We start from the raw sequence: 26,465 nt of genomic DNA, 5'->3' as shown, positions 1-26,465 counted from the left end.
ATTTTAGGGAAAGTATAGAAATCATTAGGGCTTTGGTCGGGGCTGTACGGCGGATGGACTAATAATTCTATGTTTTCTTGCTCTAAAAACTCTTTTGTTCTGTGCGCGGTGTGAGAACTCGCATTGTCGTGATGGAGGATGATGCGGCGGTTGCAGTTCTCTTTACGGAGTTCAGAAACGACCTGTGGCAAACAAATGCTAGCATACTAATCTGCATTAACCGTTCTTTGTCTCCCAAGAGGAATAGTCGCAACATGGCTGGTTTTGGAGACAAACGTGGCCACCATTTTTTTTGCAACACTCCGTGAACGAACAATTTTTGTTGGCTTTAATTCATTTTCGAACACCCAAACTCGTGACTGGTTTTTTGTTTCGGGTTCGTACGCGTATATCCATGATTCGTCACCTGATACGATGTTGTATACAGCATTTGAGGATCCTGCATGTAATCTCCCGAGAGTTCTGACGCACCAAGTAACGCGAGCCGCTTTTTGCTCTTCACAGAGCGAATGCGGTATCCATCGGGAAAACAACTTTTTTACACCTAATTGTTCATGCAAGATTATTTGTATTTGACTCATGCCAATGTCTAAAGTTGCCTGAATTTCGCGGTATATCACATGTCGATCTTCTTCAATCAGCTTACGCACAGCATCAACGTTTTCTTAGGTGACTGCAGTTTTTGGACGACCTTGACGGGGATCATCACTGAGCTTGACACGTCCACGTTGAAATTCAGGAAACCAGCGATAAATTGTGGTTTTGGATGGGGCTTCATTACCAAATGCCGAAATCATCCGGTCAACACACTGTTTTTGTGTTAAACCACTTCAAAAGTCATAATAAATCATCGCTCTTGAATTTTCTCGAGTCAATTCCATTTTCTCAACGACTAAACAAGTTTGACAAGACCTTGTGATACGACCGAGAATCTTTTTTTAAATAAATAAATGGTATACGATTTTTAAAACCCTGGAGTTTGCAATTAAATAGATTTTAATATGACTGGAACAGTGGAAATATTCCATTCCCGATACTTTTAGTGCAGCCCTCGTAATAGCGTGGCTACATGTTTCTCTGCGTTCCTGTGCTACATTGAAGGCAATTTCAAGTCAAGTGCTTTTGTTTACATATCTGCCTACGGCTTGGAAGGGCACCGTTTAAGTGAAATTGTACTCATTATGGTTGCTATAGCACAGAACCACTCGGAACATTGGCACGCGAGCAAAAGGTGCATTGTGTTTTACTTTATTGAAGCAAAATGCAAAATAACACGCCGTTTTTATAATATACAATTTATTTAAACTTTTACAGGACGGTGGTATTTATCACATGTTTTACAAAGTCGTTATTTATTACAAAAACATTATTCAGAGATCAACTTCTTACATACTAAATGAAATAAAATTGGAGTACTGAATTTACAGCCCGTTGTATTGACCCCAGAAAGTAATGATAGTTTGAAAAATATATTGTCAAGGGTAGTATAAAAACATGTATAAGTATTCTACAGATAGACGAACCATACGTAATTGTATGCAGGCACAAAAGGCTTTGTTTATTCAAACTATTATTGGCTATTTACACAAATCTCCATCACGGATAATTGGATAAAATATTATTTCAAATGTTTTAAAGCTTCCAGGCACATTGAGTACAATTCTACTCAGGCTTTGATAACACTGAACTCCTTTCTCGAATTCTTTGTAAACACTACCATCCAAAGAATTTTCAGACCTCACTATATTTGGGCTTTCGTAGATACATTAAATAATAGGTCTGCTTAATCCATTTGAGACATCACATCCTTATAACAAGAAATGCATGGTGGGATTTTATAAGCCCAAAAAAATCAGCATTGTCCATATTTTTAGGTGTCAGTTAGCACTATAAAGAGCTAAAACCCTAAAACTATTTATTGGAAACTCTTCGTACAATGTGGTACAGTCAGCGTCAAATAAATAAATAGTTCGTGACACAGCAATACGTTCACAACTGTTGTTGATTGTTGCCTGACAGTAGCCAATAATTTGAAAATTATAAATAACTTGAAAAATCGAACTGCCTAAGGCGGGAATTGAACCCACGACCTTCCGCTTGCCGGGCGACTGCTCTTCCAACTGAGCTACTTAGACACTGGATGAACCCGTCGAAATTTTCAAGTGTAATACGCTGTTACAGCCAGCGTTTAGTAGCCAATAAGTTCACAATCACAACACCTATTTGTTAGTCGGAATAAGGTTGTATTGTCAACTTTTTGGCCACTTTGAGTGTCACGAACTATTTGATGCTGAGTGTACTAGCAGTACACAGAAATACAGATCTTATTTAATAAATATAGTACATTCTAATTTAAAATATAAATAAGTTCATAAATATACAGGGTGACTGGAACTGAACCCGCCATAGCTAATATGCGTATAGAGGAGGTCATTTGCTAATTATTGAACCTTACTTTCTATGACTAAAGTTTTATAGTTTAGGAGATATGACAATTTTTATACTTTTTTCAGATTTTACCGAAATTTGACTTAAAACTGCTTTAATTTTTTTCTCGCGTGATTTCAACAGTGTTTTTTTATTTGATAATAATATCGAATATGTCTTTATTCAAATAAAATAAATTTCTGATCCAGATAATGATTGAATAGCTAGTTACGAGCCGCCAAAGTCTAACAAAAGTACAAACCACGATAAAAATTTCTACTTCGAAATCGATTTAAAAATAATTGATGGTGATAATGGATTGCCAATAATCTTAAAAATATCTCTAGCTTCTCTTCTTTCCAATGACATATTACACGTTGTAATTAGATATTGAAATTTGTCAAAAATTCAAAGTTTATGGAAGAAAATGGAGTAATAATACAAAAATTATCCATACAAAGTTGATTTTGAATTGTTTTATTCTCTTTTCTTCATAATGTGATTATTATTTTTAAATCCATTTTTCAAAAAACACACAAAAATAGTTATGAAAAGGAGTCTAGCAGAAAATATGAGATGTTTCAAGAAACTTTGTATGGATAATTTTTCTCCATTTTCTTCCATAAGCTTTGAATTTTTAATAAATTTCAATATCTAATTACTACGTGTGATATATCATTGGAAAGAAGAGAAAGTAGAGATTTTTTTAAGGTTATTGGCAATCCATTATCAGTATTAGTTTTTTTTTTAAATCGAATTCGAACTTGAATTTTTTATCGTTGTTTGTACTTTTGTTGAACTTTGGCGGCTCGTAACTAGTTATTTAATCATTATCTGGATCTGAAATTTATTTTATTTGACTAAAGGTTTATTCGATATTAGTATCAAATAAAAATATCGGTTAAAATCATGCGAGAAAAAAAAATTAAGCAGATTTTAGGTCAAATTTCGGAAAAATCTGAAAAATTTATAAAAATTGACATATCTTCTAAACTATAAAACTTTTGCCATAGAAAGTAAGGTTCAATAAGTAGCAAATGACCTCCTCTATACGTGTATTAGCTATGGCGGGTTCAGTTCCAGTCACCCTGTATGTATGTATAAGTAGGACGGATTGAAATCATCACAATATTTACTTTCAGCTAAATATTAAATGCACTATTTTTTATCAAATCAAATTTCTTTATCAGGTTGTCGAGCACATGAATCCATTTTGAAATTTACCTATTTCGAATTGTTGTTCTCATTATCATTGTCATTCAGTTTTACTGTATTTGTATTCCTATTCTTAATAATAATTTAAGTAACTAAGCCACTCAAGGTTTTAAAACACTAAAGTTTAATTCACATTTGTTTATTAAATATAATTAAAATTGTACGTCGAGGTTTGTACGGTATTTACTATTATGACACATTTTACAACCTCTCTCTAGCTTATCTAGGTATATTTCAAGTAAATTATTGGTCATTCATTCTTTGTTCATGTTATAAAAAATATTGACTTACCGAATAATTATTTGTTTTGATTGTTATGCCGGTTACAAACACGTGTCAAGATGTTTGTGAAGATGCATAAAAACTGTGTGTGAAAGGCCATTGGCACATATTTGTGCAAATATTTGAACTGCGTGGAAAGTTGTTGAAGCATTCTGTCACGAAACTGATGATAGATTAGGTATGCTATTTATGTATTTGTAAAAACTGTTTCGAAAATATTGGAAATCGTATTTGCGAAAAATACTAACTTACCAAAAACGAAAGATACGTACAAACATGTTGACAAACATCTTGACAAATATCTGTGATACGTACAAATATGTTGACAAACATCTTGACAAATATCAGTTCCAAGAGCCATGGCCGTTGCCGGGACTAGCCGGAGAGGAGGTTATGGATCCGTTGAGCATGGAGTCGTCAGTGCCGTCCTCTGTGGCCTCATCCTTAGGATGCCGGCAGAAGGGGCAGTGTCCTTTCGTCACTAGTTGTATCTCGTAGTCCTCCATGTAGAACAGCTGTCAAGAGAAAACGCCTTACAGAAAAATCGCAGGTGGAAAAACACTAACTACTTTCTTTTTAACAGTGCTTATTTCAATGTGTTATGATATTTTGCAAAACATAGCAAATTTGACTGTTCTATACGAATAATGGAAAGGAGATTAACTTTGAACAATGTTGTAAAAGGTTGTTAGCATTTATTTGGTTTAATTAGTCGCACTTTTAATTTTTCTGTCACAAGGGCAGGACCATCTTGTCACAGTCGATTCAGTTGAAGATCGAGCCCTATATTCGTATAACATTCTAAACGGATCTTTGCTAACGCAGTCCCATCACTATCTCAGTTTCGTTATACATCTTCGCACCACTAATCTTGCTCATACATATGACATTGTAATGTTAAAATGACTTAAAGCTAACTTATAAGTATATGCCTTGCATTAGGTTGGTACTAAGAAGAGGTGTGTCATACACTACAACATATCTGACACAAATGCCCATAACTTTTCAGTTTTGCTACACATACTCCATAGCTCATTATCCTCGCACATCTCAGTTAAAAAGGCAGTCTAAAGTCCTTATTGCGGGTAATGCGGGTACATAACTGACGCAGTTTTCCATAGTTGTGTGCAAACTGCAAACTACAAACACTATGGAAAACTGCGTCAGCTATGCGAGCTAAGCTAAACTAACATAGCTTAGCTCTTGGTCTACAACCTGCAAGCTACTCATTGACCTCTCTGGACAGGCTTTCTCATACAAATGACAGCTAATTTTGTGTGCCAATTTGAAGCGCCATTACAAGTGTCGCGAGAACTAATTTTGACGTACAATAAATGGAGTAACCATGGGAGTAAGCGAGAAAGAAAATCACTAATTTTAGTTTCATGGACACTCGTATCTGCCTACAGTATGGCCTACAGCGCCAAAGTGGCGAAAATCAAGTAGGCACAAAAATATTATGACCGCAGCCAGTCCATTGTGTATAGAGGCAGGCCTGTTCATCTCCGCGAGTTTGCATCGAAAACAAAACACGCGCGACTACACCTCCTGAGATATCTAATCGACAGGACAACCATGAGCGAGCATTGAGGCACGCACGTGTATTCTTCACCCATTTGCATTGTAAAGACAATATAAACTATGTATGTAAAAACGGTGGTGTAATTACTAATTAATACTGTGCAGTATTTTAACTGCCTGAATAATAATAAACACAAAATATAATTCAAATTCAAATTCAAATTCAAATTTTTTATTGCATATTAACGGTCTTATTCATAATCATTTTTCACATTTTATCAAATGCTTATTAGAGGTTTATAAAACGTTTGATAAAAATTGTTATTCATAATCGTCATTTAGCGCTAAAATCCTCTTATAACTGTGTGATAAGTTATCGAGAGCTCGGGCCTTGTTTAAAGCTCTAATAAACCTATTTTAACCTAACTTTTATAAATGTCATTTCATATGAATGTCACTTCGTTGGTTTATTTATTCAAAATATCCTTGCTGTGATCCTTGCTTGTGAAAATGAATGCTATAAATGCAATTGTGCATTTAGCCAATAATGCCGACCCAGCGCGACGTAGAAAGCTCTACCGCCAACGAAGCAACCCATTCGATTTGCGGGACCTAAATTTTAAAATAAAATATAGGTTCAATAAGGACACAGTGCGCACCATCATAGATTTGGTGGAAGATGATCTGGTTCAGAGCGCTAGAGGTGGTGGCACGTGTCCTGAACTGCAAGTTTTAGTGGCCATAAGATGTTGGGGACGTCGTGAGGTAAGCACAAAAAAGTGTTTTATTTTATCCCTTTGTCGTGGCTGCTATAATTATTTTCATACATTTTCAGGTACAAGATGATGCTGGTGACCTCCATGGCCTAAGTCAGCCGACAGTGAGCCGGATATGCGCCAGAGTCGCGCATGCAATCGCGAATAAGGCAAATTCCTTCATCAAAATGCCTATCACTATAGGAGAGCAGGAAAGAATTAGTGCCAAATTTAGAGCAATTAAAAATTTTCCTGGGGTGATAGGAGCCATAGATTGCACCCACATTAAAATTAAAAAAACCGGAGGTGACATGGCCCAGTACTATATTAATAGAAAAGGCTATTATTCCCTGAATGTTCAGGTAAAATATATTTTGATTTTATACAGTTTACAACAGAGAAAGATTTGTTTTAATAATGTCTATAATTTTTACTTTGTATGATCTAAATTTTAGCAACATTCAACACTATATTATTGGATGGATTACCTACAGGATACTGTTTTTTTTATTTTAGGTTGTCTGTGATGCTGACCTCAAAATAATGGATATAGTGGCTAGATGGCGAGGCAGTACACATGACAGTCGAATTTTTATGGAGAGCAATATAAAACAACGATTTGAGGATAGGCAGTTTAGAGGACGCCTTATTGGCGATTCGGGCTACCCTCTTCTGCCATATCTATTTACACCTATTTTAAGGCCTAGTCGTCCAGAAGAAGAAGCATACAATAATGCTCACATCTCAACTAGGAACACTGTTGAAAGGTGTTTTGGGGTGTGGAAGCAGCGGTTCCAATGCCTACTCCATGGCTTACCAGTAAGCCTCCAAAATGGAAAAGCTGTGATCATAGCATTGGCTGTATTACATAATATAGCCATTGATATGAATGACACATTGTTAGGTAAATGTTATCAATTTGACTGTACATAAGGAATACAAATCTTTATGACAAAATGTTGACAAATTCATAATATTTTTCAGAACAACATATGGAGCAGGTCCCTGTAACTCCGCAACTTTCGACGGAGAACAGTGTTCACGACAACCGACCTTCATTGTTGAGGCGTAGGTCGCAGTTGATACTACAAAATTTTATAAATCAACATTTTTGAATGGTACTAAAATACATTTTGATAAATTCCAACGATTTACTTTTATGTAATGTCATTTGAGTTCATGAAAATGTTGTATTTTAATTTTTCAGATACTGTTCCTGGCATCTTAATGAAAATAAAAAGAATATTTGATTGAAAAATACCTGTATTTCAATTTTCAGTCCAATTTGTTACTATCACAAAAACAAAACCTGTAGTTCTCTTTAAAAAAGCAATTATTCTGCAAAAATTCAAAACAAATTACTTTATATCACTAATTTAAGTACAATTAGTTTCAACAAACTTACTTATTAAAAATCACAGTTCAATTCTTTAAAACAAAGAAATTGCTTAAGTATAAACGTTTCTATTCGGAGGTTATCAACCTTCTACATTTAAAACAAAATAACCATAATTTACACTATTATTATAAAGGCGAATGTTTGTGACTAGGCATATGTGTATTTACTTTATATCACTAATTTAAGTACAATTATTAAACTTACTTACTAAAAATCACAGTTCAATTCTTATAAACAAATAAATTGCTAAAACAGATAGATTATATAGTCTCGAATAACATATAGGCTTCTTTTTATCCTGGAAAAATGCACAGATCCTGTAGGTTACAGAAATAGTAGTCTACGCAGGCGGAGTCGTGGGCAACAGCTAGTTAATAGTAATCTCAAACTCTTATTAAGTTATGACTAGTAAACATATTCATAGCCGTCTAAATATATTGCAGAAACACAATCAAAATGCGGATTGGAACTGCATAAAATACAAATTAAAAACAAACAGAAGTAAGGGAGGAACTAACTTATTATTTAGAATCTGTTAGTACTTGAAAAACTTTAACATCAAAAGACTTATTATTCTTTATTAATGTGAGTGTAATATTTAAGTTTTTCCTGTAATAATTGATGCTCAAGATCCAAGTTTCTCCCTTTCTTCCGTTCGTTTTCCATTTGAACTTCATGCAGTTCAATCCGGCATTTTGATTCTGTTTCTGCAATTTCGGAAATCCTAACTTTGCTTAAATCAATTAAGCCTTCTTTGTTTAACAGTTTCCTTTTTTTTTTGATTGCTGGTGCTTTAAAATTAGGTTTTGCTTTATTTTCTTTTGCCTCTACTTTTTTATTTTCTTTATCTTCCAATATGCCTCTAGTAGTACAAGCATGTGTATCTTCTATTTCTTCATCAAGTACCACCAATTCATATTGGATTTCTTCATTATTTATCAATTCCTGATCTTGCGTATTTTGAGTTGATTCCTCCTCTTGAATGTTAATTAATTCACTTTTATTTGAGTCCGAGTCAAATCTGTTAACATCGACTACAAATTCATTGGGCAACCAAGATGCTATATCATCAGCCCTATCGTCAGGCACTGATAATGGTGGACCACCGCCAGTTTTAATTTGAGCCTGCCTAGCAATGGTCTTGTCTTTCTTCGCACTGATTTTTATGAGGCTCCATTGCGATTTTAACTGGGTAATGGAGCGGTTCATACCAGCGCACATTGAATTAAACCTGAAAAAGAAATGACAGGATTTTGAATTACAGGTAAAGGCAAAATTTTATATTGAAGGCAGAAATCAAAAGATGTACCAACGTTGTTTGTAAATCAGCCCAAGCCGCAACCTTCCGTTTATTCGTGTTAGTGTCTGTATTTTTATTTTCGATTGCATTTACTCTTTCTTTCACCAACTCTTTCAGCAAATACTGAAAAGCAAACACTAGGCGTCAAACATAAATAAAACCATGCTACAAAAATTAGTAGGCACTTTATCAGGCTAAAAATAAGTACTACCTTATCTTCCTCCAACCAGTGGGTCTAGTCAAAACGCACTTTAAAATCGCAAACCCATCGCAAACCAGTCGCAAACAAATAAACAAATCGCAAAAGAGGTCGATAACAAAAAAGGCTTAGTCAAACGGCAAAAAATCGAATCGCAAAGCCCTACCTATCGATAATCGAAAGACTGGATTGAAATTTCCCATACAAAGGCTTAGCCAACATGCATTTAAGACTCAATCAAAATCGAATCGAATCGCAACACCCGCCATTTTCATTGCGATTACTAAAACCCCGGTGATAAGCTTCGATTAGATCGAAAACCAATAGGGTGAGTTGCACCACCTAACTTTGACCGTAACTATGACGTTAACCGGTGTTTTTTGTATGGAGTTTGACAGATTTTAGACGTTTGTCAAAGTTAAACTAAGATGGTGCAACCCACCCTAAGGCTGTTTTTTGACAAATCCGTATCGCGATGTCGTTTTGACAGTTAGTTTGACGGCAATGCATAGACGTAAACAGAGAGCAGAAAGAAGGAAGAAACTAATTAAAAAAAAAAAAGCTAGAAAAAGTAAAAACAATCGCAAAGTCATAGACATTTTTTAACTTTTATTCGATTTTGAATGAACTTTTATATCGCCGCGTCGTTGGTGGTTCAATGTGCATTTTGGCTGCCATTTTCCGATCGAATCGAATCACTGGTGACGCGGCGACTGACATTAGTGAAAACTTCCCATTGGTTTGCGATGGCATTTTGACTAGACCCACAGTTTTCTGATCGTTGCCTTTTAGGCGGTCTGTTCTCCTTCGTCATGGACATAATTAGTATCCGATGTAACTAGCCGGGTCGTCGTAAGAGCTTATTGCAGAGTACAGGGTAAGAGGTACAGAATCCAGAACATACAATCCCAAGTTTTATAAAAGTTTGATAAAACTTGGGAGTTGATCGAAAAAACCGAAAACTTTATTAAATTTTCGTGCCAAATGTCAATGTCAGTAAGTAAAACGTCACAGCTGCCAATTTTTTGTTTTTTTTTTCTGCGATTTGTCTATGATTTTACATGGTCCATCAAGTTAAATCACCAAAAAAGCTGTTTTCGTTCATTCTTTTTGTATAGTCTGTGGAAAGAAAATATTAAACTCTGTTTTAGCTATCAAAGGTTTGTAAACGATTATGAATAACGTTTTTTATCAGAGGTTTATAAGAGTGTTTTAAGCCTATCAAACGTTTTAGCTAATGTAGGTTTTAAACCTATATTAGCATTTTATTATGAATAAGACCGTAAGTGTTTACAATTGGGTCTTAATCTAAACAATGAGCTTATAACTTAATAACCCGTTAATGGGTATTGCAATATTAGTGGTGAGAGAGGACTAGTCTAAACTTAGGTCTAGCAACTTACATTATGAGATGCCTTATCTTAAAAGAGTTTGTTTACTATTAAAGAATTCATCTAATGTATAAAAGCAGTTGGTAATTAAATATTTTTTTAATTGGTTCTTGAAAATTTTGAATTTAGTTTGGTTTTTTATCTCTATAGGTATTTTATTATAAATTTTTACTGACATAAATAGTGGGCTGCAGTTAAGTTTTTTAATTCTAGATTGTGGCAGAAAGAGTTTATCTTTATGTCGGGTGTTTAAATTATGAGTGTCTTTCCTCTTTAAGAAGAAGTACATATTTTTAAAGACGAATGTGCATATTTCCAGAATGTATATCGATGTGAGCGTGAGGATATTAAATTTTTTAAAAAATGGTCTGCAACTTTGGGTATTTTTAATTTGGGCCATAATTCGTATACATTTCTTTTGTTGTAAGAACAGATCATTAACATTGACGCTATTCCCCCATAGGATTATGCCATATTTGAGCCATGAGAAAGCATACGCGTAATAAGCTGAAAGGGCTGTCTTCATATTGGTACTTTGGTTAATTTGGAAAAGGGCATAAGTAAAACGAGATAGCTTGGTTTGAATTTTCTCTATGTGAGATTTCCAATTTAAGTGACTGTCAATATTTATTCCTAGTAGGTTTAACGTGTCTACGGTTTCTATTTTTTCATTGTGGTATTTGATAGATATGTTTAATGGTGATTTATTATAAGATCGATATTCCATTATTTTAGTTTTTTTTAAGTTTATTCTGAGATTGTGATTTTCAAGCCATGCAATTACGTTTTTTAATGTATCGTTAATTAGGGTTTCATGGTTGGTTTTATCATCAGATTTAATAAGTATTGATATATCGTCTGCGAACAGTACCGGTAGTGTTAATTCTTTGTTTAAGCATTTCGGGAGGTCGTTAATGTACAGAAGAAAAAGTACGCAGCCTAACACGCTTCCTTGAGGGATAGATCCATTTAGGTGTTTCACCGCTGACTGTACTTTTTCTAGCTCGTTGGTTTCTCTATTGTAATAATCGATCTGAACAATTTGTTTTCGGTTGTGTAAATATGATTTAAACCAGCTGTATGCTGGGCCGCGTATGCCCGAGCCATTTAGTTTCTGGAGTAGACGGTCATACGGTACTCGATCGTATGCCTTGCTCATATCGAGCAGAAGACCTATAGCATGTTTTTTGTCATTAATGAGTTGAAGGGCTGTTTGAGTGTATTTGAATACTGCAAGGGTAGTAGATCTGGATTTTCTAAAGCCGTTTTGACTGTCATCTAGAATGTTGTATTTTTCTAAAAAGGAGTAAAGTCTTACACACATAGCTTTTTCAAAGATTTTCGAGAAGGTGGGTAATAGTGCTATTGGCCTGTAATTGGAGGGGTCGTTTGGGTCGTCTTTCTTATGTAATGGCTTTATCAATGCTATTTTGAGCAGATCCGGAAAACGCCCATCTTGAAAGCTTTGGTTTACTAATAATGTAAGAGGGGTACATAGTTCGATAGCACATTTTTTAAGGAGGATAGGAGGCACATCGTCTAATCCAGAGCTGTATTTATTTTTTAGTTGTTTTATTATGGCAAGAATTTCGTTTTTATTTACAGGGCTCAGGTACATTGAACAAGTTGGAGAGTTAATTACGGTCTGATTATTATTAATAATGTTTCTATTGCTGTTATCCCGGGGTGTTTCGCTTGTCGAAGCAAAGTAATCATTGAAGGTCTGTGATATTTCGGTTGGGCACTTTATTTTCTTATTTTCAATTGTAAGTTCGATGTTTTTATGGTGTTTTACTTTTGTTTTACCGGTTTTAGTGTTAATAATATTCCACATAGTTTTTATTTTATTATCCGAGGTATCCATTTGTTTTATGTATTGCAATCTTTTTGATATTTTTATACTACGCTTCAAGATTTTGCTGAACAATTTGTAATGCTCTTTAATAACATCGCTTTTTGTTTCATTTATAATCGTTTTAAGGATACGCTTATGCTTGCAGGATTTTTTTAAACCAGTTGTTAGCCAGGTTTTAGTAGTATTCATTTTTATTTTTATTTTAGTTATTGGGATGAATTTATTTAAATTATCTGTTATTACCTTAAGAAATGAGTTGTAATTTTGGTTTATGTTTTGATTTTTATTTATTATATTTTCCCAGTTTATATCTTTTAATGAATTTTGAAATAAGTCTATTTGTTTTTTTGTAAATAATCTCTTTCGTATGTGGTATAGGACTTTTTGAGCGTGCAAGTTTAGTGAGTTTAGTTGTATACAAGTAGCTTTATGATCAGATAGTCCGTAGTCATTTACATTGACCGTTTTAATCAACTGTGCGTAGTTAGTGAAAATCAGATCGATGCAAGTCGCAGATTTGTTAGTCACTCTTGTAGGTTCTTTTACTATTTGGAGTAGGTTAAAAGATCTCATGTAATTAAGAAATTCTCGTGATTGTTGAGAGTTTTCTTTAACATTTATATTAAAATCTCCTCCCAAGATTATATTTTTATTTTTGTCTTTAGATCTTAGTTTAATTAGTAGTTGGTTCATTTGTTTATAAAATATATCTATATGGCGATCGGCTCTATATAATCCTACTAAAACAATGTTGAGTCATGCTTTATCATGTATTTCTCCGCCATTTTCCGCAGTTTAGCACCTCACGTGACACATCATTTTACCGAAGTCAGCCCTATGACTTCGGCGCAGTACCGATCACTGACGTTTTCAACAAAATGGTGCTCGATTGTTGAGACAAGCTAAATTACGCCATATAGTTAATGACATTGAGCATACATTTTTTTAAATACCTTCGCTAAGATAACCTTATGTACGTAGTACTTATTATTATTCTGTGATAGAGGTCAGTGAAGCTACTGTACTCACGTGGCGGCAATGGCGGCAAGCCACACACGGCAGCTCGGGCAGCATATTGCGGTACAGTTTCGGCGGCAGCGGCGGTCGCGTCACGCACACCACGCAGCCCGGACTTAGCTGCAACAGTGCCTGTCGACTGCACATCACCACGCCGCTCTCGTCATCCTGGAGGTAGGGAAACGATGTTATAATAAATATCTTTTTGAACCATTTCAAACAGCGCCATCTAGCCCCAAAGTAAGCAACTAATATGCTTGTGTTATGGGTGCTAGCTTAACGGATAATTTAACTACATATTTTTTTTTAAATAACTAAATAATATACATAGTCAAACCCAATATAGATGTCCAATACTGAACCGTCCCAGCTATAACATCGTCAGGACGGCGCTACAATCAATACTGGATTATTAGTTCCGACTCTTGCCACGCTGGACAACCATATAATTATGACATTTACAGGAGAGCATTACCATCTATCAATACGGGTTGTTTGTTTTTAATTTTGCCACATGACGTTCCAAAGTCGCTTGAATATTAATTTATCGATTATTTCATTGATTCAGGCTTTGCGTCGTCCTACTAAATAGCACAGTTGCGGTAAACACGCGTATTCTTCAACCATTGTAAATAAATTTTTCACTATGAAAATAAGAAAAAATACGGGTGTGGTGCGCTAGATGGCGAAACAGTAGCTTCTTGTAACAGTCAGCCCTATCGCATCGGCAAACATATTTCCAGCTTTGTCTAGGTCTATCCGCAGCACCTCAGCACCACCTGTGTCCTCGAAATCCTGCATCTCTGCGAGAGGAGAGCGCTGGATCAGCTCCATCGCTTCCCCGAACGAGATGCCTTCTAAAATGAAGCAAGTCTGACCTCATCAGCTTTGTCCAGGAAGGGGTCTGAGGCATCAGGATCACGGTCTATCCGCAGCACCTCAGCACCACCTGTGTCCACGAAATCCTGCGTCTCTGCGAGAAGAGATCGCTGGATCAGCTCCATCGCTTCCCCGAACGAGATGCCTTCTAAAATGAAGCAAGTCTGACCTCGTCAGCTTTGTCCAGGAAGGGGTCTGAGGCATCAGGATTACGGTCTATCCGCAGCACCTCAGCGCCGCCTGTGTCCTCGCGATCTTGTGTCTCCGGGAGAGGAGAGCGTTCGATCAGCTCCATCGCTTCTTCGAACGTGATGCCCTCTTCTGGCTCGAACTGCACTAGCGGCAACACCTCTGTGAACAAACAATGTTTTACTGAAATATTTACTACACATAAATAGACCAACGGCTGACTTGGTCGCTTCTTATAATATGTTTTGGCTGAGTGCTTAGGTATCCAACCAAGACGTGATCTGTAGCCTTATTCAGGTAACAAAACTTCAACGACAACAAATCGCTGAGTTGCTAATGTTTGAGTGTTTTCGGTACACGCTATCCATGAGTGCACACTGCACATGCACACTACAATAATGACGCTCGGATCAAACTCCCTGCACCCCGCGCTTCCCTCGACCAAAAATTGGTGGGGCGCGTCTTCGTGTTTGAAACGATCTATAGACGTTGATCGAGTAGTTACCATGTTACTCACTGTGCATATTCTATCGCATGTATCACGGGGAGTGCTCCGAAGAATTATCCGGACTTATTCCTGCCGCCACTTTTCGCCACCGATCTACCCGACAGCACTTCCACCCCCATCACTTAGATGGTTGGCAGTCCACAACAGTACGTTTCTCTAGAAACTTTCTGCCCCGTACAACCAAACTGTGGAATGGACTGTCGTCTGCGGTGTTTCCGGACGGATACGACCTGCAAGCTTTCAAGAGGAGAGCGTATCTTTACCTTAAAGGCCGGCAACGCACCTGTAACGCCCCTGGGTCTGCGGGTGTCTATGGGCGACGGTAATCACTTACCATCAGGTGATCCGTTTGCTCGTTTGCCTCCTATCACATAAAAAAAAAAAAAAAAAAAAAGAGTGGCCAGAGAGTGCGCTAGTGCGTGGCGGCAGTGCGGGCAGCGCGTGGCGCACAGCGACGGCGCGTGGCGGCGGCAGCGCCAGCACAGCGGCGCCACTTCTTCATCTCGCGTCTCGCCGCCGCGGCTCGCTCGGATCGTCAGTTAGACGCTGCTAGTCAGTTACCATGAGTGGCCAGGGAGTGCGCTAGTGCGTGGCGGCAGTGCGGGCAGTGCGTGGCGCACAGCGGCGGCGCGTGGCGGCGGCAGCGCCAGCACAGCGGCGCCACTTCTTCATCTCGCGTCTCGCCGCCGCGGCTCGCTCGGATCGTCAGTTAGACGCTGCTAGTCAGTTACCATGAGTGGCCAGGGAGTGCGCTAGTGCGTGGCGGCAGTGCGGGCAGTGCGTGGCGCACAGCGGCGGCGCGTGGCGGCGGCAGCGCCAGCACAGCGGCGCCACTTCTTCATCTCGCGTCTCGCCGCCGCGGCTCGCTCGGATCGTCAGTTAGACGCTGCTAGTCAGTTACCATGAGTGGCCAGGGAGTGCGCTAGTGCGTGGCGGCAGTGCGGGCAGTGCGTGGCGCACAGCGGCGGCGCGTGGCGGCGGCAGCGCCAGCACAGCGGCGCCACTTCTTCATCTCGCGTCTCGCCGCCGCAGCTCGCTCGAATCTTCAGTATCATTAGTTCGACGCTTTCCTATGGAACACAATAAAAAGACAGTTTCAGGACCTCCAGAACTATTACAGATTTACAATTTGATTTGATAAAAATTAAGATGGAACACATCCTGTATATTTGGTCCTTTTCATTTCTTACTCATATGACAAATATTTTTTTGAAAAATGAAATACATACGGTTATTCAATACATTTTTATTAAAATTTGTCTGTAATTGAAAAATAAAGACAAAAACACATTAAGCTATACATTTTTGTTGCAAAGTCGCCCTTATTACAACTGTATAAGATGCTGCAATGTTTAGCTTGACGTGCTGTCGTCTGTACATTAGTTTATAAAAATTTTGAATATACCTGAAACTTCTGTGGTATTTGCAGCGCTAAGATCTTGTCCAGCATCTGCCGGGCGAGCGTGTGCGCGTTCAGAGCCTTCGCTTGCTTCGCCAGGCACAAGTACAAACAGCTGGGTGGTGTTGAGGAAAATATTTCAAATATTCTAAAGTCTGTTCGCCGAGAGTTGATAAATATTATGAAATGTCTTGCAATAGCGACTGTCGCTTAATTATCGCATTCTGTATGGCGGGCGTCGTTTGTCACAACGCGCACTGAGTACCATGGTATGAGCCACGCAGCTGTCGTCAAGCGCCGGCCGGCGGGCGGCGGCGGCCACAGCGTGACCACTTTTAGTAGATTTCTACTTTTTTGGTAGATTTGAGGCAAAGAGAACGATGATTTAGTAGTGCGAAATCGTTTAGTAGGTTTTGGTAGATAATTGGTATTTTTAGAACATTTTTATAAATAGTAGTCCAAAATTAAATTGTAACCGAGCCGAGAATCCAGGCCAAAAAAAAAGGCCAGGCCAAATAATCTACCAACTTTTTCATTATATCGACAAAAATAATTAGCGGGCCGCAATTTATAAGGAGTTTAGAACCTCTGATATTTAATTTTTTTATCAACTCTCGGCGAACAGACTTTAGTGAATTTGATAAATTGATGGACGCTTTCCCACTCACACACAGGGTGGCCCGTAGGTGGATGATCAAACAAAAACGATTAATTCTACTGCTCTAATGCAAACACCTTTCCTATAGAAACAACAATATCCTAAATCTAAAAAATAAGTGACGTCCCCACGCTGTATAATTGGCTGATTACTGATGATAATTTGTATGAAAAGGTAGTTTTTTTTTTTTCATTTGAGCGTTAAAATCCCCAACCAATGGGTTAACCAGTCACTCTGTATGGTTCGTTTCAGCCAAATGACGTCCACTGACAAAGCTACTGACCAGTCCTGCGCTGCCCGCATCCAGGTTCTTCCCGCGACCTTCAGCAGATCGTCAGTCCACCTAATAGGAGGCCTACCCGCTACGACGCTACGTCTTTCGGCCCGTGGTTGCAACTCGAGAATAAAATATTTTTTAATATGTTTAAAGGATACAATTTAGAGACCCCAGGCGGCGGGCCCGAGTCAATCAGCGCTAGTACGTAACGCGCCGCGTTCAGCAACGCGTCGGGTTGGCTGAGCGAAAACGGCTCGTGCACGCAGCGGTGCACCGCCTCGTACGCGTGGTACACGCGCGCGAGACGCTCGTTGTGCGCGTACTGGCGGAGGCTGGACTCGCGCTCTCTGGAAACATGTTTGAATTTGGAACGGTAACAAAAGAATTTTACTAGCGTTCCATTAGAAGCAGAGTAAATTATGTACAAATGAGTAGGTTATCTTCATAGAAACGCACCGAGCGGTTTGTATGCGAGCGCGTCAATATACGTATGCGGCGCGCACGCACACACTGATAAAATTCGGCGCAACCACGACTGGCTCCCCGATAATCCACGCTAAACCCCTACTCATTTGTATTTCTCTGTTAGAGGCATGAGGAAGCGCTGTAGTGGCGCGACTATGGTGAGCTTGCCGCGTCACTACTTGTTTTACTACAATTTCTAGTAGCGCAACGCAGGTTTTTCACGGTAGTGGACTGCGATTGCGCTTCTAGGAATTGTATGAAAACTAGTAGTAGTAACGCTACAGTGGCGCCACTGCACTTGTTTGGCCGGCGTGGGAAGTATAAAAACTCATAAAAATCTTTTTTTTTTTGCAAATAGTCCGTATCCTCCATTTGCCTCTGGATTATATTTTGTGTTTCTACTATTATTTAGGCAGTTAAAGAATACTGCACAGTATTAATTACACTAACGTTTTTACATATAGTTTATTGTCTTTACAATGCAAATGGGTGAAGAATACACGTGCGTGCGTCAATACTTGCTCGTGATTGGGTACCGCGGTCCTGTCGATTAGGTACCGCAGGAGGGGTAGTCGCGCGTGTTTTGTTTTCGATGCAAGCTCGCGGAGATGAACAGGCCTGGTTGTACGTACTTGACGTCATGAGTGTGTAATGCAGAGGTTATACGTACTTGACGTCATGAGTGTGTAATGCAGAGGTTATACGTACTTGACGTCATGAGTGTGTAATGCAGAGATTATACGTACTTGACGTCATGAGTGTGTAATGCAGAGGTTATACGTACTTGACGTCATGAGTGTGTAATGCAGAGGTTATACGTACTTGACGTCATGAGTGTGTAATGCAGAGGTTATACGTACTTGACGTCATGAGTGTGTAATGCAGAGGTTATACGTACTTGACGTCATGAGTGTGTAATGCAGAGGTTATACGTACTTGACGTCATGAGTGTCAGCCCGCTCTAGACACTGCATGGCGAGGAGATGGTGCAAGTAGCCGGCGTCGCTGAACCTTTCCTCTGCCACCGCATTGCCTACCAGAATCGTGAATACGTGGACCGCTGTCTCAATCTCCCCAGCCATGTGGTAAGCTGCAGACAGTACAATACAGATACAGATTTAGAGTGGAGCGGTAAATTGAACCTATTTTTTTAAACGACGATGATGACTTTCTTCTTCTTCTTCAGTGAAACAGCCAATAATACAATAGGGTATTTGCCACCACCAATCAATGAGGGTTTTCGCGATTGAAAAATCCGCCAACCATGCAGCATTTGGACCTCCCGTCTACGTATTGCCATCTGGCGGATTTTTCAATCGCGAAAACCCTCATTGACGCACTTTTTAAAACTGTTAAACCCGGACTCTCCCATAGATTTTGTATGGCAATACTAACCAGTGACGTCACTATTTTGTACTTTTTTCAATTACAATGCAACCAAAAATCTTAATTTACAGCTAATTTAAAATTAAATTAAGTTTTTAAGACCAGAATGAAGTGCCCTTTTAAAAAAGTTGTGCTTTAGAATTATTGGGGAGTGGTGGCGAATACCCAATTATTTTCAGTTCTCCATAAAACATAGCATCAAAGCACAATGTGAATGTATGTAATAGGACGTCTAATTTTGATTTTAAAAATGTTTTGATCAATGTCACGACGTGTTTGTAACCTACATCTGAATAACCGTATCTTTCAAACATAATTACCAGGCCATAACTTACAAACTTCAAATTCCTTATGATATTAAACTGGACCATAGTCATTCAATAGCAACTTATCGATCTACAAGTTGTGTATGTCACCAAGTTATTGCCAAATCTTTAAATAAATAAAAAATTAAGTCAGACAAACCTTTCTGAGCTTCGACGAATTTGTTCTCGCGCGCCATGTGATGTGCGTAGGGCAGATACACGTCCCGTTTACATTCGGAGTGCTCGTGAGCGAGCGTGAATGCTCGTGACCATTCGCCCGCGGATATTGCCAGTTGTGCTACTTTCCTGGAGAGAAATTGTTGCATTTATGTATTTTTTATAAGTACAAAATTGGGGTCCAAACTGAATCTGTCACCACGATCACGTGATCAAAGGCGATATAAAGACACGCCTTGTAGTCCCAAATTAATGCGGCATGATGGAATGTAGTAAGACGTACACTCGACGTCACTTCAGAAGTTCAGACTATAAAATGATTGTTAGTTACTTTGCTTAGTTTGGGGCTAGCGGCACAGTGTAAAATGTCCAAGGATATTTATTTATTTTATTTTATTGTTGAAAGATACACATCAGATCTGTCATTTTTGTTGTAAAATAGCACCTAGTACAACCACATAAGGACGTGCTGCCATCTACCTGTCGTCGCCAAACCGCTGATACACGTCGGCTACGATAACGAGCTTGCTAGTAGAGACGTCCGCTGGTAGACGTCACATCATTGTTGTTGCAAAATAGCACCTACCACACCCACATAAGGACGTGTTGGCATCTACCAGTCGCCAGCTCACTAGTAGTTGACATAGCATTGGCATTGTTGTTGGAAAATGGCACCTACTACACTCAACATAAGTACGTGCTGTCATCTACCTATAGTCGCCGAGCCGCTGATACACGTCGGCGGCGGTGACGTCCACTGGTGCGTCATATCATTGTTGTTGCAAAATGGCACCTATTGCACTCACCATAAGGATGTGCTGCCATCTCCCTGCAGTCGCTGGCCCTACTCTGGTAGACGTCACAACATTATTGTTGAAAAATAGCAACTACTACAACCACATAAGGGCGTGCTGCCATCTACCTGTAGTCGCCGAGCCGCTGATACACGTCGGCGGCGGTGGCGTGCTCGCCGGCGGTCACTAGGGCTTCTGCGACGTATCGCAAAGACTCGCTGGAGCCTTTGTCCAGCTTGCGGGCTAGCTCGATCAACCTGCGGACACAATAACAATAAATATTAACCAGTAACTGCTGGATATAATTACGATCCCTCCGAAGACTCGTTGCCAGTGTGTTGTGCCAGGCGTTCTATAGAAACTAACTTGTACTGGGTGGCGCAAAAGTACTGGCACTAAAGAAAATACTTTTTTTTTTTTATATGACATTTTCTGTCATTTTGTTGTTGAAAATCGTGTAGTGAACAAATGTAAAATACACTGAAAATAAACATGGACCGTTTTACTCCCCAAGAACGTGGAATAATTGTGTCAATGTTCTTACGGAATAATTCATCAGTGATAAGAACACAACGTGAATTTCGTCGACGATTTCCCCACCGTCCGGCACCGATTGGTCGCACAATTCGACGCTTTGCCACACGCCTTGAAGCAACTGGCTCAACATTGGATAGACCTAAGTCTGGGAGACCAAGAACAGGCCGTTCAGCTGAAAATATCGATGCTGTGCGCGAAGATGTGGAAGAGTGTCCAGAAACATCAACGAGGCGACGTGCCACGCAATTGGGCATTTCCAGACGGACCCTGCAGCGTATTTTGGTGAAAGACTTAAAGATGTTCCCGTATAAAACTCAAATGACTCATCAGCTGCTGCCTGCTGACCACCGAGCTCGTCTAGATTACTGCCAGCGCGTCATAAACCTCAACCTTGAAGAGGATGATTTTCCTTCAAAATTGGTTATGAGTGACGAAGCGCATTTCCATCTCTCAGGGCATGTCAATAAGCAGAATACTCGGTTCTGGGGCACTGAAAATCCGCGCATTATTCAAGAAACACCTCTACACCCACTAAAAGTTACTGTATGGTGTGGCATCTGTGTTGACAGAGTGATCGGACCCTATTTTTTCGAAGACGCTGGAGGCAATGCGATAACTGTCACTGGAGAACGCTACAGAACCATGTTACGTGAGTTTTTGATACCCAGTTTGGACGAATTGGGGCTGGAGCACATCTGGTTTCAACAAGACGGCGCTACGGCACACACAGCGCGCGACACTATGGACTTAGTGAGGGACGCTTTTCCAGGCCGAGTTATCTCTCGTTTTGGCGATTTGCCTTGGCCTGCAAGATCACCCGATCTGACCAGTCCAGACTTCTTTCTTTGGGGTTTTTTGAAATCTCGGGTGTATGTGAACAAGCCACAGACTCTCGCAGCTCTAAAAGAAAACATTCGTCAAGAAATAACGAACATATCGCAGGAAGTGTTACGGCAAGTTATGCAAAATGTCATAAATAGGGCTCAAATGTGTATCAACTCTGGAGGTCACCATTTAAAAGACATCATCTTTAAATCCTAATGGTACGAAATTTAATGGCACAAATATACATTTAAAAAAACCTAAATCTAGTTTTCTAATTTAGAAAAAATGTTATAGCTGAACCAAATAGGGTCTTTACTTTTGCGCCACCAGTATAATCGTGACTTTCTTTCTCACTTAGCAAGACGGCAACAATAGATGGCACAGCAGACAACATTTTTGTTGCTATTTGCTCTTTCGCCTGAACATGCTTGTGGATACAAGTCTTAAGATACGAGGCACGAACTACAATAATATTACACTCACATGTCCCGACGACCGCTTTCGGCCATGAGCTGTGCCGCCTTCTGCACGTCGCCAGCAGCCAGATACATCTCTGCATCTGCTCGCGGCTCGTTCACGTGGCGCGCCCACTCCGCAAGAAGTTGCAAAATAGCACCTACTACACCCACATAAGAGTCAGCCTATAGCTACACTCACATGTCCCGACGACCGCTTTCGGCCATGAGCTGTGCCGCCTTCTGCACGTCGCCAGCCGCCAGATACATCTCAGTGGCGGCTCGCGGCTCGTTCACGTGGCGCACCTACTTCGCGAGAAGTTGAAAAATAGCATCTACTACACCCACATAAGAGACAGCCTATAGCTACACTCACATGTCCCGACGACCGCTTTCGGCCATGAGCTGTGCCGCCTTCTGCACGTCGCCAGCCGCCAGATACATCTCAGCGGCGGCTCGCGGCTCATTCACGTGGCGCACCTACTTCGCGAGAAGTTACAAAATAGCATCTACTACACCCACATAAGACACAGCCTATAGCTACACTCACATGTCCCGGCGGCCGCTCTCGGCCATAAGTTGTGCCGCCTTCGGCACGTCGCCAGCCGCCAGATACATCTCTGCATCTGCTCGCGGCTCATTCACGTGGCGCACCTACTCCGCAAGAAGTTGCAAAATAGCACCTACTACACCCACATAAGAGACAGCCTATAGCTACACAGCTACACTCACATGTCCCGACGACCGCTCTCGGCCATAAGCTGTGAGGCCTTCTGTACGTCGCCAGCCGCCAGATACATCTCAGCGGCGGCTCGCGGCTCGTTCACGTGGCGCACCTACTTCGCGAGAAGTTGCAAAAAAGCATCTACTACACCCACAGAAGAGACAACCTATAGCTACACTCACATGTCCCGACGACCGCTTTCGGCCATGAGCTGGGCCGCCTTCTGCACGTCGCCAGCCGCCAGATACATCTCAGCGGCGGCTCGCGGCTCTTTCACGTGGCGCGCCCACTTCGCAAGAAGTACAATTGATGACACAGCAGACTACACTTTTTTGCAAATAGCACCTACTACACCCTCATAAAACTGTTGCACCACACAAAAATAATAATGTTCTTACGGCGCAACGTTGCCAGTGTGTTGTGATAGGCGTTCTATAGAATAATGATTTGTATCTTCTTATCTTTTACGACGAAGACTCGCTTATCGCCTTAGTTACTCACATGTCCCGACGACCGCTCTCGGCCATAAGTTGTGCCGCCTTCTGTACGTCGCCAGCCGCCAGATACATCTCAGCGGCGCACGGTGGATCGAAATGGCATTAAAGTGGACATAGGGATTTTTTCCGGAAAATCGAATTTTAAAAATTGCCAATCGATAGTCCTTTGCTCACTCATTACGACATGTCATATCACATTTTTCTCTAAACCTGATACTTTAGCTTAAAAAAAATAATTTGTGTTTTTTTTGTATGAAACGAGACATAAAGTGCTAATTTTCTCCGAAGACCTGCTAGATCGTGACTTGAAACAACCTAGGTCGGTATAACTGCATTATTTATTAATATTCTAAGCTATTTCCAGCTGCTCCAAACCGCAACTTAGCCTGTTAAACGATTCCGAAAAAAATTAAAAATTGACTCTTCTTGTAATTGTATTTTAGTTCTTTTTTTTAGAAAAAGCTTCGATTACGGTACTAGAAAGTGATTTTATCGTTAGGTGACATTGTTATCTATTCTCAAAACCTGTTAAACCCTTTCTTTCCTATCAGCACATGACTTTAAAACAACAATGAAGTTACTCATACCTCGTAAATAACGTGTTTTGCGAATAAGCAGATAATGGTCAGGGGTGGGGGTAAAAAACAGATAAGGATTGTTTATTTTTTTTAAATTTAGTTTGGGCTGTGTAACGTCCCCAATAACATTCAACTTTAAATGCGGTTTTTAACATGTAATTACAATGGAAGCTATTGTGAATAATATAGATTTGTTCGTAGTCTTAAGAAATACCTTAAAACCTTTCATGGACAGTGAGGAACTTTATAATCACCTTTAGCAGAAAATGGTACATTTGTCAGAAGAAAACAGTGTTAAGTTAAAAAAAGTTTGCCGGAATTTTTGTACTAATCTTAATGGACGATGGACAACCTGTCATCTATCTCTTCCCCAATTTTTAAGAAGAAACAGTGATTGCCTTGAATCTCCAATTAACTGGGTCTGGCAACTAGTTTTTGATGAAGACAAAATTGAGGAAAATGTTGGTTCAATTACTGAACCTAGTGAAAAAACAACGTCAAATATAGATGCTATTACAGAAAACAATTTCTACACTACATGCTTCGACTACTTCCTTTATCCCGAGGAAACCGTTACATAAATTAACTCAGAAACAGAAAAAAAGATGAATTACACGTTACATAAATTAACTCAGAAACAGAACATTTTCCTCAATTTTGTCTTCATCAAAAACTAGTTGCCAGACCCAGTTAATTGGAGATTCAAGCCAATCACTGTTTCTTCTTAAAAATTGGGGAAGAGATAGATGACAGTTTGTCCATCATCAAGAAGAATAATGGTGTAAAAATCACTTTGATTTTTGGGTATTTCACGTTCTTTGAATTTGTGATTTCTTATTGTAAAATGCTTAAATCTAAGAATTTTCTCAACTAACTATTTGCCTAAAGACCTATGCTATAGGATATAAATGTTTGTTATATCGTTTTCACAGTATTTTTATAAAAAAAATCAGCTTGTAAACTGACGCTAAAATGGAAATTTGAAAACCTGTGAGGACTTATCTTGATAGAATTCTTAAATTAATACTATACTAATCGAAATATTATCTCAACTAACTATTTAGACGACGAAATTGCCTAATTATTTATGCCTATAACATATTTGTAATGTAACTGGTTAATGATTGTAACGGGTTAAAAAAGTACTTATCGGGTTAAAAAAGTACTTATCGGGTTAAAAAAGTAATATGTCGGCCGTTTGGTGTAGTGGTTCGGAACGGACTACTATTCCGGAGGTAGCGGGTTCGATACCCGCACAGTACAAACATTTGTGTGCATGAACATATTTGTTTGTATTGGACTGGGTGTTTTCTATGTATAATAAGTATGTATTTACAACAAAAAAAAGTATTTAAGTATGTTTATATCCGTTGTCTAGTACCCATAGTACAAGCTTTGCTTAGTTTGGGACTAGAAGCGCAGTGTAAAATGTCTAAGGATATTTATCATTTATTTATTTTATTATTTACTGTTTTTGCGCCAAACGGCGTAAACGCTCTTAACACTGTTTTCTTCTGACAAATGTACCATTTTCTGCTAAAGGTGATTATAAAGTTCCTCACTGTCCATGAAAGGTTTTAAGGTATTTCTTAAGACTACGAACAAATCTATATTATTCACAATAGCTTCCATTGTAATTACATGTTAAAAACCGCATTTAAAGTTGAATGTTATTGGGGACGTTACACAGCCCAAACTAAATTTAAAAAAAATAAACAATCCTTATCTGTTTTTTACCCCCACCCCTGACCATTATCTGCTTATTCGCAAAACACGTTATTTACGAGGTATGAGTAACTTCATTGTTGTTTTAAAGTCATGTGCTGATAGGAAAGAAAGGGTTTAACAGGTTTTGAGAATAGATAACAATGTCACCTAACGATAAAATAACTTTCTAGTACCGTAATCGAAGCTTTTTCTAAAAAAAAGAACTAAAATACAATTACAAGAAGAGTCAATTTTTAATTTTTTTCGGAATCGTTTAACAGGCTAAGTTGCGGTTTGGAGCAGCTGGAAATAGCTTAGAATATTAATAAATAATGCAGTTATACCGACCTAGGTTGTTTCAAGTCACGATCTAGCAGGTCTTCGGAGAAAATTAGCACTTTATGTCTCGTTTCATACAAAAAAAACACAAATTATTTTTTTTAAGCTAAAGTATCAGGTTTAGAGAAAAATGTGATATGACATGTCGTGATGAGTGAGCAAAGGACTATCGATTGGCAATTTTTAAAATTCGATTTTCCGGAAAAAATCCCTATGTCCACTTTAATGCCATTTCGATTAGGGTTTCTGATTTCTCGACCTATTTTTTTTCTCGAGTTTCGGGAATTCTCGAGGCGAAAGTCTCGAGTTTTCTCGGGTCTCGAGTCTTTAAATTAAAACTGTTGAAATCGGTTGAAATTTAATAAAAACACAGGTTTTTTAATCTAATATACCTACTTTAATGCA

At 39.1% G+C, this 26,465-nt stretch overlaps 2 protein-coding genes across 2 annotated transcripts in view; one reads left to right on the top strand and one right to left on the bottom strand.

The window, feature by feature from the left end:
- Positions 1 to 3,527: 3,527 nt before the first annotated feature.
- The window catches only part of LOC135086930 (intraflagellar transport protein 122 homolog), a 38,108-nt gene continuing 15,170 nt past the window's right edge, over positions 3,528 to 26,465 (bottom strand). The window contains exons 15-28 of the mRNA XM_063981754.1: positions 23,122 to 23,228; positions 22,766 to 22,841; positions 22,418 to 22,521; positions 20,527 to 20,655; positions 19,588 to 19,733; positions 18,673 to 18,826; positions 17,430 to 17,618; positions 16,343 to 16,451; positions 15,839 to 16,007; positions 15,499 to 15,633; positions 14,410 to 14,591; positions 14,240 to 14,350; positions 13,374 to 13,529; positions 3,528 to 4,439 (exon numbers count right to left, since the gene is read on the bottom strand). Coding sequence (XP_063837824.1) covers positions 4,269 to 4,439; positions 13,374 to 13,529; positions 14,240 to 14,350; positions 14,410 to 14,591; positions 15,499 to 15,633; positions 15,839 to 16,007; positions 16,343 to 16,451; positions 17,430 to 17,618; positions 18,673 to 18,826; positions 19,588 to 19,733; positions 20,527 to 20,655; positions 22,418 to 22,521; positions 22,766 to 22,841; positions 23,122 to 23,228 — 1,938 coding nt within the window. The 3' untranslated portion in view covers positions 3,528 to 4,268. The remainder of the gene's footprint in view (positions 4,440 to 13,373; positions 13,530 to 14,239; positions 14,351 to 14,409; positions 14,592 to 15,498; positions 15,634 to 15,838; positions 16,008 to 16,342; positions 16,452 to 17,429; positions 17,619 to 18,672; positions 18,827 to 19,587; positions 19,734 to 20,526; positions 20,656 to 22,417; positions 22,522 to 22,765; positions 22,842 to 23,121; positions 23,229 to 26,465) is intronic.
- Positions 5,693 to 7,421, top strand: LOC135086865 (putative nuclease HARBI1). The gene is made up of 5 exons (XM_063981687.1): positions 5,693 to 6,210; positions 6,281 to 6,562; positions 6,717 to 7,104; positions 7,185 to 7,318; positions 7,408 to 7,421. The coding sequence occupies exons 1-4, from the start codon at positions 5,956 to 5,958 to the stop codon at positions 7,313 to 7,315; spliced, it is 1,056 nt and encodes a 351-aa protein (XP_063837757.1). The 5' UTR covers positions 5,693 to 5,955; the 3' UTR covers positions 7,316 to 7,318; positions 7,408 to 7,421.

The sequence above is a fragment of the Ostrinia nubilalis genome, chromosome Z, assembly GCF_963855985.1.
Source record: "Ostrinia nubilalis chromosome Z, ilOstNubi1.1, whole genome shotgun sequence".
Taxonomy (NCBI): domain Eukaryota; kingdom Metazoa; phylum Arthropoda; class Insecta; order Lepidoptera; family Crambidae; genus Ostrinia; species Ostrinia nubilalis.
The sequence above is the reverse complement of the archived record's forward strand: the minus strand, read 5'-3'. Positions and strand labels throughout refer to the sequence as shown.